This window comes from Lynx canadensis, chromosome C1 (genome assembly GCF_007474595.2).
Source record: "Lynx canadensis isolate LIC74 chromosome C1, mLynCan4.pri.v2, whole genome shotgun sequence".
Lineage (NCBI taxonomy): Eukaryota > Metazoa > Chordata > Mammalia > Carnivora > Felidae > Lynx > Lynx canadensis.
In genome coordinates, this window is record NC_044310.1 from 183,532,573 (window position 1) to 183,555,291 (window position 22,719).

General features: G+C 37.4%; 1 protein-coding gene across 1 annotated transcript in view; it reads right to left on the minus strand.

The window, feature by feature from the left end:
- RFTN2 (raftlin family member 2) overlaps positions 1–15,496 on the minus strand; it is a 67,501-nt gene extending 52,005 nt beyond the window's left edge. The window contains exon 1 of the mRNA XM_032594459.1: positions 14,824–15,496. Coding sequence (XP_032450350.1) covers positions 14,824–14,962 — 139 coding nt within the window. The 5' untranslated portion in view covers positions 14,963–15,496. The remainder of the gene's footprint in view (positions 1–14,823) is intronic.
- Positions 15,497–22,719: the final 7,223 nt, after the last annotated feature.

The following is a 22,719-nucleotide window of genomic DNA, read 5'->3' on the forward strand; positions in this document are numbered from 1 at the left end:
TCATGATCCCAGGGTCATGGGATTAAGCCCGCGTTGGGCTATGCACTGAGTGTGGAGCCTGCTTGAGATTCTTTCTCTCTCTCCCTCTGCCCTCCTCTCCCACTTGTACACTCACTATTTCTCAAATAAAAAATAAAATAAATTAAAAAATAAACATAAAAAAAAAGAGAACGAGGATTTGAAGAACTCTTTGTTTGGTAGTATATATGTTCCCACCCCCCACCCACCCAAATTTGAACAGGGATAAATTCTTAGTTCTTTTCATAGTTCAAAACACAGAATGAGAGAAATCTGATTTAACACATGTTCATTTGGTGGGGGAAGGAGGAAACCCTAGAGACTTTAGCTGCCCACAAATTAATTATAAGTTAGCAGTTAACCTAATGTGATCATAGTCATCTGAAAGAAAACGGTTTCCAAACTGGCTCACTGAATTCTGTGCTGAGCAAACCACCATTGGTATACTTCCTGTTTATTTTCCTTCCCTTTCATATTTATCACCACCTAAATAATAATCAGAATATACTAGTATATTCACCTAATTATCTTATTTAATATCTGCCTCCCTCACCAAAATGAAAGCTTCATGAAGGTGGGGATATTCACATTTTGTTCACCTCTATTTCTTTATACCTAGAACAGCACCTACCACATCAATAGTTAGTTAATATTTGTTGAATTAATAATTGGATTGTGTTCAGTTTAAGGGCCAAATTAGAGACAGTTTGAAGCTGGATTATGTTCAAAAAAAGTGCTCAGGATAGCAAGGGGTCTGAAGACCCTTACAGGTGTTCTTCAACTATGTGCTAAATAAGTGAGGGACAGGATACCATCTGGATATATGTCAAGGGCTATCGCACAAAGGAGCTGGCAGGTTTGACACTGACTGAACAGTGGAGGAGACAGGTACACAGAGGAGTATTCACCCAAACTGCAGGTGGCAGGGAAGAAAAATAGGACTCTGACATGCTCAGTTGTTTAAATCTATGTATGGTAAAGACATATGGCAAAAAATTAGAGGTAAGAGACTTTTGCTCCATGTAACTGGAAAGCAGACTGCCAGCAGCCTCAAAAATCTAGTACTCAAATAAACCCTCAGCTTACCAAAAAAGTTCTCACAAAGCATCCACTTTTTCATGAGAGGCATGGAGCTCCCTTCAGCTCCCCTCACTACCATGTGTATATTGGACTGGGGTAGCATATCCCAAACTTAAGTCATTGAGCACACTTTCAGTTTTTGTCTTATCTGAGTACCACCTGTACTTCCATATCATTACAGTTACTCTTTGAATTTTCATTTTAATCTTAAACTTATTTCAGGGGTTTCATGGGTGGCTCTGTCAGTTGAGCATCCGACTTCGGCTCAGGTCCTGATCTCACAGTTCGCGAGTTTGAGTCCCACACCAGGCTCGCTGCTGTCAGTGCAGAGCCTGCTTTGGATCCTGTCCCCCTCTATATCTGCCCCTCCCCTGCCTTCCCCCTCTCTCAAAAATAAATAAACATTAAAAAATATTTAAACTTAAACTAATTTCAAAAGGAATTTATATTTCTCATAGGACTGTAAAAGCAGAATTACTTACCATGAGCAGAAAGTTGTCATACAAATAAATACAGCAAAAACACATTATATTCTAGCTTGATACTGTTATCTACCAAAGATTCTGAGCCACAGCTCTATTCTCTCTTTGTTGAAAAGTAAAATTAGCCATTAGAGATGTGTTAAAGATATATTAACTCCAAGCTGATTGGAAGGCTTAAAAAGAATTGAAAAGAGCACAACGTTCTGAGACTCAATGTTATTTAATTCTGTGCTTGTATGCACAACTTGAAAGCATCTCATATCCAGTGCCAAGTGATTTTGTAGAGGCTTGGAGAGCCACTAAGAAGGAGCAAGGACATAACAATAGTAGCAAGGAGACAGAGGACATCAGAGGGAATAAAATGAATTACAAAACTAGATAAAAGAACTATTAAAACTTTACATACAGTTTGGGGTCACTTAACAGGCTTTCTACACTTCACTGTCCCAAATTGATTATTATAATGAACTCATTCCCTCCATTCTCTTGTTTCAGAACATGGTTTTCAAAGGCAGAGTTATGTAACATATTAAAAACAATCGCCAAGAAGATAGCTAGGACAGACTAACATTGGTGCTTAAGGGGGTTCCTGTTCAGGTGGAGAATGTATTTCTAAGGAACACCTCATTCTCTGGTGATGTCAATGGAATAAATCCAGGTTTCCAGGTCAACTCCACACCCTCTTGCACTCTCACTAAAGTAAGGTCTTGTGTCTCAAAGCAAAAGAAATGTTAATGCATTAAACACACACACACAGTAGTTTTGGGAGGAATCACAAACTGAGAAATCTAGAAAAGTTAGGGAGGGAGAAAAAATTGTATAAATATATTTTAACATAAGTTTATGTGAAGATCATGTTTGTTTTGGGCTCAGTGCCTTACATTAATTATTCAACTGTCTCAAGTGTGTATATTCTTCTATCTGAAGGTCTGTGTCTTTTGATAAATAGCACTCATTAGAGACATAACAATTATAGTAAGTGCTTAAAAATATTTATTAAAGGATCAACAAATGAAAAATTAGGTGTAACATTAACATATTTAATTAACAGAGCTTCAGGGTGCTCATGGAATATCAGTTTAGAAAACAGACTCTAGAACCTGGGTGCAAATCCCAGGTCTGCCATTTACTAGGTACTTTGCACCCATGTTCCTTAGTTTCCTTATCTGCAAAGTGAGAGTGATAATAGGATCCCACCCTATAGGATTGTCAGAAGGATGAAATAAGTTAATATTTGTTCCTAGAAAGTATCTGGCACGCGGTATGTGCTATATAACTGTTGGTTGCTTTGTTAAATAAACTCCTCTCCTCTGCAAAGAGAGGAAATGCAGTATCCTTACTAAGAGCATTAGGCTTTGGAAGCAAATCACCTGGGTTCAAGTCAAGGGTATACCATTTACTAGATCTGAAACAAGTTACTCTGTCTTCTGAGACCAAGGATAAATAATAGTAGTAACTCCATAGAGTTGCTCAATAGTAACTGTAAAACAGGAGCCCAGTGCCTAGCACAAAGTAAACCCTCATAGGTGTGCCTATTGGTGATCCAGTCAGAAAAGAGAGCTTCGAATGAAGTTGCCTTCAGAGATACGTCATTGTTGGTTTTAAAAAGCTCCCGAAAGATTGTTTTAGAGATTTGGGTTTATCCAAGCACGTGGCCTGCTCTCATCCTGTAGAATTCTAGAGGTCCCTAATTCACACTCTGGATCAGAGGCCCTAACACATGCTCTAGATCTCATGTCCGTAACTCACCCTGTGGATTAGGCATCCCTAGCTCACACTCCATATCCGGGTTCCTAACTCACTGACCTATTACACTGAGTTTTGGACTCAAATGCCTGAAGGCTCTAGGCTGATAAAACAAAGAAAGGAGCTGTTCTGGAGGAGGCTGTGGGACCTGGAAAAAACTCAGAAGTTCATCCAAAGACAGCAGTAGCCCTGGCTGAGGGCTGCCATATGGGCAGGCCAGCCCGGCTGTTATTGGATCTTCTAATTTTTAAGAAGACCCTCAAATCCAGATTCTTATGTAATATTTGCCAATTTAAAAAGAATCGACAGTTAATTCATATTTTAAAACTGTACACACCAAGTGAAACCTGTCTGAGGGCTGAATATGGCCCATGTCTCCTTGGCTTGCAACTTTTGCTCTGGGTCACCCCAGGGACTCTGCAGACTGGAGCCTGCTCAGGTCCAGGCCAGGCCACCTAGATCATGTTAGACAGTGTTCAGCATCCTAGGACACAGAAGAACAATCTGATTCTTCCTCATTAGTGGGAAGAGGAGAAGAATGGTGATAGAAAGGCTGGAGTTCACTCTTTTTTTTTTTTTTTCAACGTTTATTTATTTTTGGGACACAGAGAGACAGAGCATGAACGGGGGAGGGGCAGAGAGAGAGAGAGACACAGAATCGGAAACAGGCTCCAGGTTTTGAGCCATCAGCCCAGAGCCCGACGCGGGGCTCGAACTCACGGACCGCGAGATCGTGACCTGGCTGAAGTCGGACGCTTAACCGACCAAGCCACCCAGGCGCCCCTGGAGTTCACTCTTTTTAACAAACTGTTCTCATCTGACATAGAGACGTGCTTTAAACATGCCAGCATCATACCCAGGAGCAAAAAGAGGAAAAATAAATCTGGGAATTTTTTTGAGAACTTCCCTTCATGTAATTCCCTCAATTCTTACTAATGTTTTAAGCTGTGCTGAAAGGAGACTAGAAGCCTGATTCAGTCGAGACATGTGAGGAAGGGGAGAGCTGGGCACACAGAATGAGGAATTTTTATCAGTACTCACCAGAGTGAGTAATCAAATTTCCGCAACAGGTTTGATGTTTGAGGCCAAGACTTTGATTTGATGTCTTTATACTGGGGCAGTAATATCAGAGGTTCAATTACTTTTTTTAAAAAAATATTTTATTTTTAAGTAACCTCTATACCTAACATGGGGCTCGAACTCACAACCCCAAGATGAGGAGTCACATGCTCTACTGACTGAGCCAGCCAGATGTCCCATGGCTCTATTACTTTTTAAACCAGGAAATTCAGGGGGAGGTGGTGGTAGTTTTGGCTAGAATTTGAATAGCACAGGTGGTTAGCAGCAGCTGCAAGCCATCCGTCTTGTTCTTCCTAGCTCCCAGGCCACCATCAATTCTTTTTCAGCTCATTGGGAGAAGGAGCAAATGGTGCTGTTCATAGCATTATTGGGTGTGGTTGATTACTGTTAAATTGATGCTACATAATTTGTAAATGCTTTATTATACCTTACAAGACTATTGTGAATAACTGATGAAAGTGTTTGTAATTGCTTTGAAAACTATATACCAATGCAAAGTGGATTTTTATAATTAAAACTGAAACACATTGAAGGTCAAGCAACATTCTATCACTTATAGTTTTAAAAAATAAAATGTTAATAGACTTTTAAAAAAAATAATTCTTTTAATGTTTATTTATTTTTGAGAGAGGGAGGGAGACAGAGCACGAGTGGGGGAGGGGCAGAGAGAGAGGGAGACACAGAATCCGAAGCAGGTTCCAGGCTCTGAGCTGTCAGCACAGAGCCTGATGCGGGGCTCAAACTTAGAAACCGTGAGATCATGACCTGAGACAAAGTTGGACGCTTAACTGACTGAGCCACCCAGGTGCCCCATTAATAGACTTTTTTACACTCATTTGCTTAAAACTTCATAGACAAAGATCAAATTTTAAAAATAGAAAAATTCACCATCCAGTATAAAGCTATGAAATTGCTCAATGTTGAAAGCTTTGCTCTGATGATGTAACTCTATGAAAACTGTCCAAGACATGTATGTTCTTTCCACCAATTTACTTCTGAAGATTGGTATGTGTTTTTGAAATATTTATGAAACATTGTTTCCTCAGATAAACATACAATGTACAAACACTGGCAGTAATTTTATCATATTTTCAAAAGGCAATAAGACTGTCAATCTCCATAGATATCTAGCAATTATAGTAAAAATTAGTAAGTAACATATACCAAGTGCATATTTTGTGCCAGGCACTTATGTGAAATGCTTTACATGCCTAATCTTGAGTAACCCTTACAAAAACTTCATAAGGTAGATATTATCATTATTCTCAGATGAGGAAACTCAGGAAGAGAGAAATTTGGTAACTTGCCCAAACTGCTAGTAAGTGGGTAGGCTGTGATCAAACCAGACAGAATGACTCCACAGCCATACACTCTGGTGCCTATAGGAAAGTAAAACTTCATTGATTTGGATCATGTTAATATAGAATTTGTGAAAATTCAGACATGAGCTAGGCTAAAGTTTTTGAACTATAATAAATTGTTAAGCAATTTAATGTATGGATATTAAAGGGATATTTGGTTTAATTATCAACATGCTTAAAATTATTTAGAAATATTAACTGCTAGATGAACAATATCCAAATTATGTAAGCTTTTATGTTTTCAATGAAAGATTCCATTTTGGTAGTCACTCTTAATTGAGGTAATATAACTGTAGTTTTAAATATGGCAAAATTCTACTGAACTACATGGTTCATTATTATAGGCAGATATATGAAAGATCAAATTATGACCATTTCACACTCCTGCAGCCTTAATTTCATTGCTGCCTGTGTCATGTGCTACTCTCTATCTGTTCTGTTTTATTAGTGGGTCTCAGACAGACCATGCAATTTTCTCTCATTTCCAAGTCTGTATGTCTTGTCTTTCAGCCTTGTTTGCCTTACCCACACTTTCTACTTAGTTTTCTTTTTTTTTTTTTTTTTCAGCGTTTTTTATTTTTATTTTGGGACAGAGAGAGACAGAGCATGAACGGGGGAGGGGCAGAGAGAGAGGGAGACACAGAATCGGAAACAGGCTCCAGGCTCCGAGCCATCAGCCCAGAGCCCGACGCGGGGCTCGAACTCACGGACCGCGAGATCATGACCTGGCTGAAGTCGGACGCTTAACCGACTGCGCCACCCAGGCGCCCCCTTAGTTTTCTTTTTTAAAAGAAGCCCAATCACGAACTCAAGCAGATTCCACAAGGTCAGCGCAGAGCCTGACGTGGGGCTTGATCCCATGAACTGTGAGATCATTACCTAAGCGGAATTCTGAGTCTGACGTCCAACTGACTGAGCCACCCAGGCGCCCCCTACTTAGTCTTTTTTTTTCACCTTTTAAAAATTTGGGGGTAGGGGTTGAACTACAACATACAAACAAAACAAAGCAAAACATAACACTATCAACACTTGGGTAACCATCATCCGTTCAAAAATCAGACAATGGCGGGCATTCCAGAAGTCTCCCATTTTGCCTTTTCCAATCACAATCTCCCTCTCCCCTCTGTGCTACCTTGAGTTTTATGGTCATCATTTCCTTTCTCTTCTTTTAGTTTACTATCCAAGAATGCAGCCTTAAACACTATAGTTCAATTTTGCCAGTTTTTCAAGTTTTATATAAATGGAATCATAAGGCATATACTTTTGTGTCTGTCTTCTTTTTTAGTTTTTATTTTTATTTTCTTTAAAGTAATCTCTACACCCAATATGTGGCTCAAACTCACAACCCCAGGATCAAGAGTCATATGCTCTACTGACGGAGCCAACCAGGCACCCCCTGTGTCTGCCTTCTTTCATTCAACATTATGCCTGTGAGATTCACCTTGTGTAGCTTGTGTAGTTGTAGTTCATTCATTTTCATCGAAGTATAGTTGGCAAAGTACTGCCTATGGCCTATTTTATAATGAATGGTAAGTTGGTACTACAATGGCAGAGTGGAGTAATTGTGATGGAGACCACACAGTTTGTAAAGCCTAAAATATTTGCTATCTGGTCCCTTACAGAAAAAGTTTGCTGACTTTTGCAGTATAGTGTTCCATTGTGCAAGTGTACCACAATTTATTTTTCTAGTCTCTTGTTCTTGGATTTCTGTGTTGTTCATACTTTTGGGTTATTAAGATCTATAAAGAACTTATCAAACTCAACAACCAAAAAATAAATAATCCAGTTAAGAAATAAGCAGAAGACATGAACATTTTTCCAAAGACATCCAGTTGGCTAACAGACACGTGAAAAGATGCTCAACATCACTCATCATCAGGGAAGTACAAATCAAACATGATGAGATACCACCTCACACCTGTCAGAATGGCCAAAATTAACAACACAGGAAATGACAGATGTTGGTGAGAATGTGGAGAAAGGGGAGCCCTCTTATACTGTTGGTGGGAATGCAAACTGGTGCAATCACTCTGGATATGGAGGTTCCTCAAAAAGTTAAAAATAGAACAACCCTTCGATCCAGCAGTTGAACTACTAGATACTTACCTAAAGGATATAAAATACTGATTTGAGGGGGCACATGCACCCCGATGTTTATAGCAGCATTATCAACAATAGCCAAATTATGGAAAGAGCTCAAATGTCTATCAATTGATGAACGGGTAAAAAAGATATGTGTGTGTGTGTGTGTGTGTGTGTGTGTGTGTGTATATACACATATATATGTATATAATGTATATATGTATATATAATGGAAGATTACTCAACTACAAAAAATGAAACCCTGCCATTTGCATTGACCTGGATGGAGCTAGAGTGCATTATGCTAAATGAAATAAGTTAGTCAGAGAAAGACAAATACCATATAATTTCACTCCTATGTGGAACTTTAGGGAAAAAAAACCAGATGAACATATGGGGGAAAAAAGAGGAGGACAAAAAAAGAGACTCTTAACTATAGAGAATAAACTGATGGCTACCAGAGGGGAGGTGGGTGGGGGATGGGTCAAATAAGTGATGGGTATTAAAAAGGGCACTTTTTTTTATTAAAATTTTTTTTAATGTTTATTTTTGAGAGAGAGAGAGACAGAGTGTGAGCGGGGGAGGATCAGAGAGAGAGGGAGATACAGAATCCGAAGCAGGCTCCAGGCTCTGAGTTGTCAGCACAGAGCCCAATGTGGGGCTCGAACTCACAAACTGTGAGATCATGACCTGAGTTGACGTTGGACGCTTAACCCACTGAGCCACCCAGGCGCCCCCCTTTAAAAAAATTTTTTTAATGTTTATTTATTTTTGAGAGAGAGAGAAAAAGGGCACTTGTTATGATTAGCTCTAGGTGTTATATGTAAGTGATGAATCACTAAATTCGATTCCTGAAACCAGCATTACACTATATCTTAACTAACTAGAATTTAAATAAAAACTTAAAAAAATATATAAATAACATTTTTATGAACATTGTTATATGTGCCTCATGGTACACATGTGCACACATTTATATTAGGTATATCTTTAGCTAACTAGATAATGCCAAAGCATTTGTTTTTCCAAATGGTTGTACCAATTTACTAAAACATGATATTAGCAGTCTTTTAAAATTTACGCCATTTTGGATGTTTTGAAGTAGCGTCTCAATGTGGTTTTTGTTTGCTTGTTTATTTTTTGGAGAAACAGAGCACAAGCGGGGGAGGGGCAGAGAGAGAGGGAGACACAAAATCCGAAGCAGGATCCAGGTTCTGAGCTATTAGACACACAGAGCCCAATGCGGGGTTTGAACCCACCAACTGTGAGATCATAACCTGAGCTGAAGTCAGACGCCTAACCAACTGAGCCACCCAGGCGCCCCTCACTGTGGTTTTAACATGCATTTTCCTGGTTACTGATAAGGTTGAGCACAGCATCATACGTCTATTTGATATGGTCATTGGATTAACTAGTTTGTGAATTGCATGTCCAAATTCCTTGTGCATTTTCCTGTTGAGTTGTTTGGTTTTTCCTTATCAATTTGCAGTTGTATTTTCTATATTCTGGATACAAACCTTTGTCTAAGTCCCACTCATTCTTTTCATCTCAGATGAGCTGACCCTTCTTTTAAGGAATCTTTCTGGAACCCATCAATCAGGTAGAGGTGTTCTTCTTTTTCTCCTATAACCCTCATAACTCATAACTCATAACTTCTAGCATAGCCTGTATCATAGTGTATAGCGTACATACACATTATAACTAAATGTTTATTTATCAGTGTCCCTCAGTAGGATGCTCACTAGAGTGCAGGTTCATAACAGCAGGGACTAGGCTTTATTTATCTTTATATCCTAGCTCTTAGCTCAGTAGATACTCAATAAATATCAGCTCAATTAATGAGTAAATGTCCAGCCAGATATAAGAAGTATATGTAGGATACAAAATATAATTTAGATTGTCAATATCAATGTATATGTATTTTCTTTCAACATCAATATTTAGGTTGATCAACTCTGCTATTATCAGAGATTCTCTTCTTTTTCAGTCTAGAATGGGATATTTTTCTCCCCCAGTGGTATTTGTGAGGTTTTATTATTATTCTAGACCAAAATATCTCACCATTTCAAACATAATAGAACTCGTTGTATAGGTTTATTCACCTGGTAGGAATTTGGGCTAGGCACTACAACAGGGATTATGTTGATGCCTGATTAAATTTAGTCGTTTTTATTATAAGTTCCTTTAATGTAGCACTTTACCTTTGAAAATCTTTTGACTGTTTGGGAAATGCTCAGGAATTTATTAGATTCAGACAGATACAGAAAATTCAGTGGGACCCACTCTTCCTTTCTCTCTTCCTTCCTTCCTCCTTCCTTCCCTCATTTCTTTAAAAATTTTTTTTTTAAATATTTATTTTTGAGACAGAGAGAGACAGAGCATGAACGGGGCAGGGTCAGAGAGAGAGGGAGACACAGAATCCGAAGCAGGCTCCAGGCTGTCAGCACAGAGCCCGACATGGGGCTCGAACTCACAAACTGTGAGATCATGACCTGAGCCGAAGTTGAAAGCTCAACCAACTGAACCACCCAGGCGCCCCTTCCTTCCCTCATTTCTGATCCTTTATTCACTTCTGGTTGATTCTCTAATGCTCTACAGTGCTGCATCTTCATTCTTCTTACAAGTTCTTTACCACTTGAAATTACTGACCACTTCTTGCTTTTTGAAACCCTCCCTTTCCTGTGTTCTCTGGTGTATATAGTCCTGACGGTCTTCATTCTCAGTCATTTTTACTGAAATTGTCTTCAATATGGCTAAATATGCCTGACAACTCAGCCCAAGATGCTTATACTCTGCTCACGTTCATGGTCTTTAAGACTTTAACTATTTCAGTTCCTCCTGGAAATCATCATCTCCAGCTATGTATCTGTAAGAATCTCTACCAGGATGTCCACTGCCCTCTCAAATGGAACATGCCTGTGATGGAACTGCTGTTTTACACACTGACTCTCTTTGGGCTGCCCCTTCCATGGTAAGAGGCATCATTATTTCCACAGTTACTCAGGCTCAGTTACACAGTTACTCAGAAGTGGGAAGGCATCTTGGATTCCTCATTCTTTCTGTTCCTTCAAATCCAGCCAGCACACGCTAGTAAGTTCCTCCTTCATAATGTCTGTTATATTTGCCCCTTGCATTCTATCCTATTGCTGTCCCCCAATATGCAGGTCCTCATGGTCCACTGGTAGCCTTGACCACTACAAGCAGCCTTCTAAATAAATATCCTCACTCTCATCTCTTCACTGCAATCTCACATTAATCTTCTAAAAAAAACTTCTCTGTACCTATCAACTACTCGTTCAAAAGCCTTTACAGCTGCTTAATTCCCATAGAATCAAGGAGTCATTCCTTAGCCAGGTCAGAGTGTTTCATACTCCACTTATTTCCAACCTTATTCTCTCCTTTTCTCCAACAAAACCTCCCTTAGCTCACTGCTCTAGTCAACAGCTTTTGAGTATGCTTCAACCTCTTAATTGTTTTCTGATAATCTAAGCCCTACTTTTCTTCAGGGTCAGTTAAAGTCCTAATTCCAGTTCTAACTGATCCTACTCAAAATTGATTTTACCTCTTGTATCTTGTATTATAATTTTTCATTCATTAATTCAACAAAGCTTATTGGCCATTGTTCACGGACCAAACACTGTACTAGATAGGGGGATACAAAGGTGGGTAAGAAATAGTTCCTGACCCTGAGGAGTTTAGGGTCTTTTCTAGTTTGACCATTTAGAACATAAAATACTTGAGGGCAGAAACTGTCTTATTCCTCTTTGTATTTCTAGTACTTATCAGTACCTTTTAAAAAATCCATATGTCTTATGTATTTATTGCTGTCAACAGTAGTGATAAAAGACAATGAGAGTTTCTTGTTTTAATAATAAGGAAGCAAGTTAGGGACCAGAAAAATTTTCCTTAATATATTTTACATAATTTTACTAGAAATTCAAAGCTACCATCTGTCCTTCTTTCTATTGGGTTTTAGTAAAACTCCTTTAATCATAAAGCTCTATGTGCTTTAAAAATCCTTAAGGCTATTATTATTCAGATTCTTTTCTGGGATTTAAGGATGAAACTAACACTTTTGGATAATTTGCAGAGTTAATTTAACTATTCTATTCTATTAAGAAATTCTGTAACATAGTCATATACACACTCACTCTCATAAATACACATTCACAGAAAACAAAAATTGTACCAAAATCTCACTAGTGCAGTTGGTAGACCTGGCACAAAGCCAGGAGGGATAATAATAGTTAACTTTTATTAAATGGATTATCTTGTATTATCCTCCTTAATCCTCAAAACAACTCCATTATGTAAGTACCATCAGAATCCTTATTTTTCAGATGGGGAAACCAAGATACAGCAACATTTATAAACCTGACATAGTGAGTGAAAGAGCCTAGATTCAGAATCCAGGAACTCTGACTCCAGAATCTTATGTTCTTCATGACTATGCTATTATTTCTCCCATAGAGATGTAAATAATGGCTCAAAGTCCCCCTGCACCGCCAGCCTCCCCCCCCCCAAAGTGTAGGGAAGCAAAGAGAGAAAGAAAGGAAGGGAGGAAGAAAGGAAGGAAGGAAGGAAGGAAGGAAGGAAGGAAGGAAAGAAAGAAAGGAAGAAAGGAAGAAAGAAGAAAAGAAAGAAAGACAAAAAGAAAGAGAATAAATAAATAAACGAATGAAAATAAATAAGTTGTTCAGGATCATTAGCCATCCTAACACAAGGCACTGGAAATTTCAAAGGGTCTCCTTTTGCCCACTGAGACTTTCTCTCTGTCTCATGTGCTCTATTTGGAAAAAACGGAGGAAAACAAGGTAAGAGACAGGCTCATCATGAGCACACACAGCTGTCACCAGACCATTTTATTTCCTGAACGGTTGCTCACAGTGGCTTCTGAGAAATAGGAGGTGTCACTATTCAGTACTTACAGCAATCCCAGGACAGAATTGCCAGTGTTAAATAGAAGACTGGCATGTTTTAACTACCACCACCCCCTCACCCCCACCCCGACTCACTCCTCTATACACTGGAGTGGCAGGTGGACGTCAGAAACAACAGAATAAAGAAAGGTGGTTTGTGCACTTGGGGTGATACAGAGTCTTGGCTTCTGACGCAAAGGCAAAGACAAAAACAAAACAAAACAAAACACAACAAAAAATGTGGAAGAATTGGACAGAAAGGGGCACCAGGAGACTAGGCGCCTCATCCAAATAGGAACCAGATGCAACTTTAAAATATGTGTCTGCTTTCTGTGCTAGCATTTGTAATCTGTGCCCATACTTACACTTCACAGTGTAACACTATTACCTCCTCCAAACACCTAGAGTAGAGGTAGTAATTATACTACTTTCATGGAGAGAAGTGCTTCTGATAACAAAACCAAAATCACTTCTGACGAAAGCTGTAGATGTTTCTGATTCAAGCATGACTGCATGTATGCATATTTGTTTGAGACTGCTAACATTGTTAAAAGGAAATAAATCAGAAAAAAAATTTCCAGTTACTTTAAGCCTTATGATCCCATGGTGGATTGTGCGGCAAATCTTAAAGTGCAGATCAAAATGGCTCTGGCCTAAAGTTTATGAGTAGACAAGGTTTTAAGGTTAAGGAGAGTGTGTGTTTGCATCCTATGGATTGACAGAAACTAGTACTAAAAATAATTGACAAGAACAATCAATGCAGAAAACACAGCACCACATCAGAAATATTTTCTCAAATGATGGTTTTTGAAAAAGTATAGAAAAAAATTCACATGATTGGTTAGTTCTCTGATTATCACTATTATCTTAATCCACTTTTAACTTTCATAATTAAAAAGAAAATTAAGAATATTGACATTTTCACCTTTGGTAGCCTTAGCCTTAGATAAAAATAGAAATGTGAATATATTGAAAGTATATGTTAGGATTTTGTGTACGTCCCTGGAAGGGAGTTTGCTTGCTGGCTAGCTCAATTTTTGACAAAGAAAAATGGGCTGCTCTTGCTTCTCGCACAAAGATGCACTGTTCACAGAGGAAACCAAAAAATGGGGAATTTGTGTTTAAGTTGAAAAGAATTTAATACCCAACATGATCATATATTTAGTATAAACTTTCTATTCACTGATAAAATGTGTGGCTTATTAGAATTAAAAGTGTAACTTTGTAATAAGAACTTAAAATACTGATATCTGGAAATTCTAACAGCAAGCAAGACATTCGAAATTTCATTTTCAGTACCCCATAGTTAAAGATATTGCTCTGGTTTTTAAAAACTCAGTTTTATCCATGCAGTTGTACACCCTGAAATTCCAAAAGAAGTGAGGCAAAGTATTTGTGAGTTTGAGCTGCCTCTGTTCTTTCCACAGGGCTGCCATCTGGGCTTGTTTATTTGTGTTTCCAACTTTCTGGAACAGGGAGTTTCTCTGTTAGGGACAGGGCACCAAGCAAAGGAAATGTCTTACAGAAAGACTATCTTTTTTTTTTTTTTTCTTTTTTACTGTATTTTCAAACTTCAAGTTTAGCTTGGTTAAAAATATCAAATGACTATTACAATCACAAAATTTTACATAGTTGGAAACCTCAGAATTATCTTAGCAAATACTCTTTCACACCATGCAAATCATATTCTCTACAAGCTACCTTCTTGTGACTTTAAGATCTTTTTCAAGACCCAACTGTCATTAAGGCTATAGCTATTAGGTTGAGAAATCAAACATTTTTATCTATCCTTCTACAAATAAGCATTTGATTTAAAAATGAAAAATAATTCCAAGCAGTTTTTCTAATTTTATAAAGTATATATGAGCCATATTATAAAAAAATGAAGCAAACGAAACAAAAACCTTTCAAAATATAATTAAGAAACAAAGCATTATTGTTAGATTTACACAATCTGTGAAGAATAGTTTAAAAATTCACAAGCAACACTGAAAAAAACTGGTGCCTTCTCTTTGAGAGATTTCATTTAACAAATAAAATAGAAGCAAAAATTACCTTGTAAAGTGAAATCCAGCAATACATATTCGTAAGCAAATTCTGTCTTTGTTTCCACTTGCGGTCTCTTCAGGGTAGAAAATATTTTTCCAGGGCTGCTATCATCAGGGTCTTCTAGCTTTCTAAGTCCGCACCCCATGGCAAAATCTGTAAGGAATTAAATTGCAGGATAGGGGAGGGAGAGCAGCAAATTCTGTTGTTTAAGCTGCAAAAAGAAAGTTACAGACTTAACTGCTTTGATTTTTTCAGCTAAACCATAGATAGTCAAAAAGAAAACATTTGAGTCCAAAGAAAGGAGCTGAAGACATTTTCTATCCATTTTTCTGTAAAGTCGTTGAACCCATGATGATTAAGCCACAGCTCTGGGAGGCTGGGCTTGATCTTAGGAGAAACATGCAAGCTGCTACAACTTAGCGGAGAATTTCCATGCCACGTCAATTTACAGCCAGCCCCCTACCAGAGTTCTGTCGCTCAGGGCACCAACAGTGCTTTGTCTGTCCCAGTTGGCTGGATGATAAAGGAGGTGTCCAAAAACGGAAATAAAAAGGCAAAAGTGCAACTCGGATGGAATTATCTACAAGTAGAGGATATATTCAGGCATAGTGGCATGCAATTCTCTTTCTGTTTTCTTTTTTCCCTCTTTGCTGTGCCCACCCCCTCCTTCCTCTCTGCTACTACCAGAAAAGCAAAAGGAGGGAGGAAGGGAGGGAGGAAGGAAAGAATGAGAGAGAGAAGGAATGAAAAAAAAAATGGATTCTCAACATGGTTGGAAACAAAAATCATTTCCAGAAAGGAAGTCAGCTTTAGGAGGAAACTGTTTCTGGAGTCTAAAAGGAGAAAAGTAAAGCTTTTTTTTTTTTTTTTTAAACAAACACTTGAGTCTTTAGGTAGCACTGTGGATTTCTTTCCACAGGAAGACTCTTTCCATATGCTAATCATATACTAATTAAAACTGCTAAATATAAAAAAAATTAAGATATTTTAGGGGCTCCTGGGTGGTTCAGACGGTTGAGTGTCCCACTTTGGCTCAGGTCATGATCTCTCCTTCCGTGGGTTCAAGCCCCATGTTGGGCTCTGTGCTGACAGCTCAGAGCCTGGATCCTGCTTTGGGTTCTATATCTCCCTCTTTCTCTGCCCCTCCCCTGCTTATGCTCTCTCTCTCTCTCTCTCTCTTAAAAATAAATAAACATTAAAAAAAGATATTTTAATGATAAGATTTTATTTCTCTTATGTGGATAGTATCCTTAAAGTTTAAAGTACTCCACTATTAGCAGGCTTCTGAGAGGAACTGTTAACACTTTTACAGGTCCCAAAGTATCCTTAATTAAAAAAAAAAAAGCAACAAAACTGACAACTTGATTATTCAGTCTTATAAATTGCCATTTACCTGAAGTCAGGAACAATTTATAATGGACCAATTGTAATGAGTGTTCACTGCATATTACCATGTACAGCTCAGGTAGTATGGTGCACTCACCAAAGCTGTGAGCCCTGGAATCAGACTGCTTGGCTTCAAATCCTGCTTCTAATGCCTACTACAGACGTGATCTTGGCAAGTTACTTGATCTCTTCAAGTTTCAATTTCCTCCCCTAACAAAATGCAGTTAATAATAGTGCTTACTTCATAGGCTTGTTATGAAGGTTGAGTGGAATACTCTTATTTCATATCTTAACACTATGCTTGGCTAATAGCACAAAATAAATTTGCTAATGTGCTTCCATTATAAAACAGTGTTGAAAATAGTAATAGCAAGGAAGTGTTTCTGCCACAACTCTCATTATTTACAGAATAAACCTGATCACATATCAGACTCTAGAGAACACAAGCCTGTAAAGGTTTTTTCAATCACATTGAAGAGTGCATATCAAGACTCTCAAAGGGGGGAATGGATGAGTTTGTAGATCACTATGACCTCTTGTCTCTTCAGTCTGCCTACTTGTCTTTCAATAGTCACTTCTCAGAAGTGATTTTAACAGAGGAAAATTCTACCATTCTTCATTCTCATGGATGAGCATGGTTGGTGGTAGGCAATTTCAATTTGGCTAAGAAGACAGCAGACTCTCACCCAGTTTGACTCATTTCACTAGTCACAGTGCTTTCATGCCTGTCATTTCTCATGTCCTCTTTTGTATGGTGGGCTGTGAGCTACTGGGTGGCAGAAATGGAATATATGAAGTTCACTAGTCCCTGGTGCAGTACCCAGAAGATGGCTTATTAAGTACTCATTAAGTACTCATTCTATTTACTAAATGCCTGCTATATTCCAGGAGCTGGCTAGGTACACAAGATGACTAAACATGGCTTCTCCTAAAGAAACTTATGGTTTAATGGAGAAGATAGACTTATAAACAGATAATTTCAATATGATTTGGTAGCTGATGAGATAGAAGTATGCATATGATGCTACAGAAACCCAAGAAGGGGACTCTAACTCAGTTTGGAGGATGGTATCTGACCTGTCTTGAAGGATGAATATGCATAAGATAGATAACGGTGGGGAGCATGTGCCAGGGAAAGGGAAAAGCTTGAGCAATGTCACAAAATCATGAAATAGCATGGCATGAACTTTAAAGAACATGAAGCAGTTGCAAATTACTAGAACATAAAATTTGGAAGAGAACTAAGCTGTAAGAGAGGCAAGAGCTAAGTTGTAATGGATCTTATGTCCCATACAAAGGGAATTTGGACTTTATTTTGTAGGCAACAAAGGAGAATTAAATAATCAAGTAGAAAATCAAAGGAGTAGTTTGAAACAGGCAACTAACATCACTTTGTATTTCTAATGGATCACTATGGCTGTTTTGAGGAAAATGGTTTTAGTGGGAGCAAGAATGGAGGGAGACCCAGTCAGGAGAGTATTGCAGTAGTCCAGCTGAGTGCTGACAACTTAGATGAATGAATATGGGACATCATTATGTCCTTAAATACTTTTTAAAATCTTTTAGTAAAAAAAACCTATAGTTCCTTTAGTTCATTATTTGAGCCATCACTATTTTTTTTCTCCAAAATTTGAACAAAATAAAATTTTATTTGACACATCATTATCACCTAGAGTCCATAGGCTCACTACTGGTATTGTACATTCTATGGGTTTTGACAAATGTATGACATGGACCCACCATTACAGTATAATACAGAATAGTTTCACTGTCCTGAAAAATCTGTGCTCCTCCTATTCATCCCATCCTTACTTCTTATTTAACTCTGATGCATCTGGCAATTGTAATATAAAGGGTAAAATATGGATCAAAGTCAGTTTTTCCTACACTGACATTCAACTGTCACAACTACATTTGTTTTCATAGATAATTTTTCTTTTCTTTTTTTTTTTTAACCAATCATGTTTCCCCAGGCTTGTCATATATTGAGTACCTATAGTAATTAGGATAAATATTTGGAACAAATGTTTTCTATCATTGGTCATTTTTTTCTATATGGAATTATATGTTTTCAGTTCTGTATTGCAAATAGGGTTTCTCCAAGTGCAGACTCTTATGTGGCTGTATATGATGAAGATATATTATCAATTCTTGCCTATGTTCTAGAATGGGCTCACTTAGTCCTCGAATTAATGAGTGAACCTTATAAAAATATTCTCCATAACTGATAGCAAATTATTTTCATAGTTACTATGCAAGTTTAGATCACCTAAGCTCACTAAAGTTTTAAAGCTTCTAAGAGATAATTACATATTATCCAGTCCATGCCTTACAAAATCTTTCCATAATAGTAACTTTTAAATCCAATTTATTTTATGTGGCCCTGATCCAAAGAAGCAAATTCAAAAATAATTCAAGTTTTTATGGAGCACTGACTACATATTTAGGGCACATGTAGACACAAAGATAAAAATACCAATTTATGTCCTTAGACATCATAAGCTAGCAGGCTAGCATTGAGTTTTAACCTAATGCACTGCTAGTTTCATAATGTAGTCAAATTTCCTAAGTAATTAATGACTTATTGAAAGCACTACTTATTGAAAGAGGTATTTTTAAAAATATTTTTAAGTGCTTATTTTTGAGAGAGAGAAAAAAGTGGGGGAGGGGCAGAGAAAGAGGGAGACAGAATCCCAAGGAGAATCCATGCTGTTAGCACAGAGCCTGATGCGGGGCTCGAACTCACAAACTGCGAGATTGTGACCTCAGCTGAGATCAAGAGTCAGATGCCTAACTGACTGAGCCAACCAGGCACCCTAAAAAAAGGCTTTCTTTAATGATTAGAAATGCCATACTCACCACATACTTAATCATTGTATAGACTAAGATTTTTTTACTTTTTATTTTTCTCAATAGTCTGGCTTCTTCATATTACATATTTAAAAATTTTTAATGCCTCTATAATCTTTCACTGTCCAGCAGTTCACAATATTATTATTCTTTAAAAAAATTGTTGACTACTCTTAACTGTTCATTCTTCTAGATTAGAAGTTTTCAAACTATGTGTGGCAGAGCTCCCTGGTTCCGAAGAGGTGTCAGTTTTGGAAGAGAGGGGGGCTTTGATCATGAGGAGAGGCCAGGCAGGCAGGGCTCTGGGTCCATCACACCACTCTTTCTTCAAACAGAATAGTGTAGATTTTGTCAGTTTCATATACCAGTAACAAACAAACCCCCATAATTTTCAGAAAAGGAAAACAGGTACATTATCAATTAACTATGTTGTTTCTAGGAATAAATCTACTGAATATAAGCCAGACTTGTATATGTAAAACTATGCAACTTTACTGAACAGCGTGAAAGGAGAGGCAAGTAAATGGAGAGATATACATAGACATTTTTAGGAACACTTAATATTGTAATTATCTCTCTAGCTATTCCTTGACACCTGTCATTGAGCTGTAGATTTAATGCAATGGTGACCTTATCCCTAACAGATTTTTCACATGGAATCTCTCAGGTCGATTTAATTTGATTTGATTTTTTAAAGTTTATTTATTTATTTTGAAGGGAGGGGGTGGGCAGAGAGAGAGGGAGAGAGAGAATCCCAAGCAGGCTCTGCACTGTCAGCATACAGCCTTATGTGGGGCTCAATTTCACAATTTGTAAGACTCTTCACCTGAGCCAAAATCAAGACTCAGACACTTAACTGACTGAGCCACCCAGGCATCCTCAAGTTGATTTTAATATATATGTGGAAGACAAAAAGACCAAGAATGTCTAAGATACTTCTGAAGGAGAATAAGGAGATATAAAAACTATATATTAAGACTTATTATAAAGCTATAGTAATTAAATCTGTTTTTTAGCAAGGCATAGACAAATTAACCAATACAACAGAATAAAAAGCCCAGAAACAGAAACCTGTATATGTGGAAATTTAATATATGAGGGAGGTGGCATGGCAGATCAGTGGAGAAAGTGGAGCTGGGACATTTGATTATATGGGGATGAAATTGGATCCCTACCTCATATCGTATATAAAAATTTAAATTTTACATGAAGAATTTGAACATCAAAACTTTACATTTTTATATGAAAATATGGATAAATATTTATTCTGACGTAAGAGTACTAAAAACTATTTTTAAAGCAAGACGATAATCAGAAAATAATCATCATTAATCATAAAATAACAATCATGGGGTGCCTGGGTGGCTCAGTTGGTTGAGTGTCCGACTTCGACTCAGGTTATGATCTCGCAGCTTGTGAGTTCGAGCCCTGTGTCGGGCTCTGTGCTGGCAGCTTGGAGCCTGGAGCCTGCTTTGGATTCTGTGTCTCCCTCTCTCTGCCTCTTCCCCAGCTCATACTCTGTCTCTCTCTCTCTCTCTCAAAAATAAATAAACATTAAAAACATTTTTAAATAAAATAACAATCATAAGATAAATTTTCATAAATCCTACTATATTAAAATTAAGAATTTCTATTAAGTGTAATGTGAAAGGACAAGATACAATTTGGTAAATGATATTTGTCAAATATCAACCAATAAAGGAACAGCATCAAGAATATATAAAAACCTGAAAATAAAGAAAAAAAACCCAATAGACAAACAGGCACAAAATATAAATAGGCACTTCACAGGCAAGGAAACATATATGGTTAATAAACACACACAGAGATGCTTAACTTCACCTTCTATTTGGGAAATTGCAAATTAAGACCACAGTGAGATTATATTGTATTGTGGTAAAATACACATAAAATTGATCATTTTAACTATTTTAAAGTGTACAATTCAGTGGCATTAAGTACATTCACAATACTGTATGTTAATCATCACTATCTAGCTCCAGATTTCTCTCATCACTCCATGAGGGAAACCCATATCCTTTAAGCATTCACTCTCCATTGCGATTTTCCCCCAGCTCCTGGCAACCACTCACCTCCTTTCTATCTTTATGCATTTATCTATTCTGGATATTTCATGTAAGTGGAACCTACAATATGTGGTCTTTGGTGTCTGGATTATTTCATTTACCATAATGTTTTAAAGGTTTACTTATGTGATAGCATGTTATCAGTACTTCATTCTTTTTTATGGCTGAATAATATTCCATTGTATGGATATGCCACATTTGTTTATCCATTCATCAGATGATAGGCATTTGGGGTGTTTCTATCTTTTGGCTATTGGGGATAATGTTTCTATGAACATTAGTGAGATAATGTTTTATACTTATTTAACTGGCAAAAAATTAAGAAGTAGCTAATATCAAGTATTGGAGAGACCTCTTTAATTGTATGTTGCTGATGGGGGTGTAATTTGCTTAACCATGTTGGAAAACAACTTGACATTATCTTGTGAAATTGAACTTTCACATACTGTATGATCCAGCAATATTACTCTTAGATACATACCTAGAGAAAGTTTAGCATGTAAGTGCCAGAAGATTTATACAAGAAAGTTAACAGTAGTACTATTCTTAAGAGAAACAACTTGAACCACTCAGATGTGCATCAATAGGCATTCCTTTTAAGGAGTCTGCTATAAAGGGAAGGAAAGTAATGGAGGAGTAGTGGGTTGAGAGTTTTTTTTCCTGATTAAAACAGGAGAAAAATTACATATTGCATATGCTAAAGAATTAATGCCATGGAAAAGGGGTGTGGGGTGGAGAACTACTGGAAAACTTGATTTCTCAGACATTTAATCTGAATTTACCTCCTAGTTCTGGAGGGTGCTGTATATACCCTCCAGTTTTAGGTTTTACCTATTCTTCACTTTCCCTTCGTAAACTGCTAGATCAAATAGAGCATATCAACTAAGTACTCAAAGAATTATCTGTTGTTCCTATTGTAACATCTATAGAGAATTTGATTGATCCACTTTCCATATCACAACATAAATAAGATCCAACTCACCAAACGCTCCCATTCATAAATTATTCACCAATCAAAATGAAGTAACTAGAGTTATAGAAAGAAACATGGATGAATCTTAGTAACAAAATGTTGAGTGAAAATGGCCAGTGGAAGAAGACCACATGTAGTATGATATCCTTTTTTAGACTGTTTAAATACAATTAAAATTAACTTGTGATGACAATAATGGAAAAGTACAGAACTTAGGACAACGATTACCTCTGGGAGGAAAACAGAGAGAAAAGGAGCACATAGATCTAAATCATTGGTAATCTTCCAGTTCAGTGGTTCTCAAACTTGAATCTTCATCAGAATCACCTGGAGAGCTCATTAAAACCTAGGCTGCTGGTTTCCACCCCCAGAATCGGTGGAAGGGTTTGTTTGGGTGTGGGGCCTAAAACATGTGTTTCTAACAAAGTCCCAGGTGCTGCTAATGCTGTTCTTCTGGGACCACACATAGATAACCACACCTAGTTCTTAGGTTGGGTTGTGGGTTCACTGTTGTTGCACTGCATTTTATTATGAAATGAATGTAGTATTTAAATTAAATGGAAAAAAAAAAAGATAGTCATAGAACAAAGCAAAGATGAGAGTGTT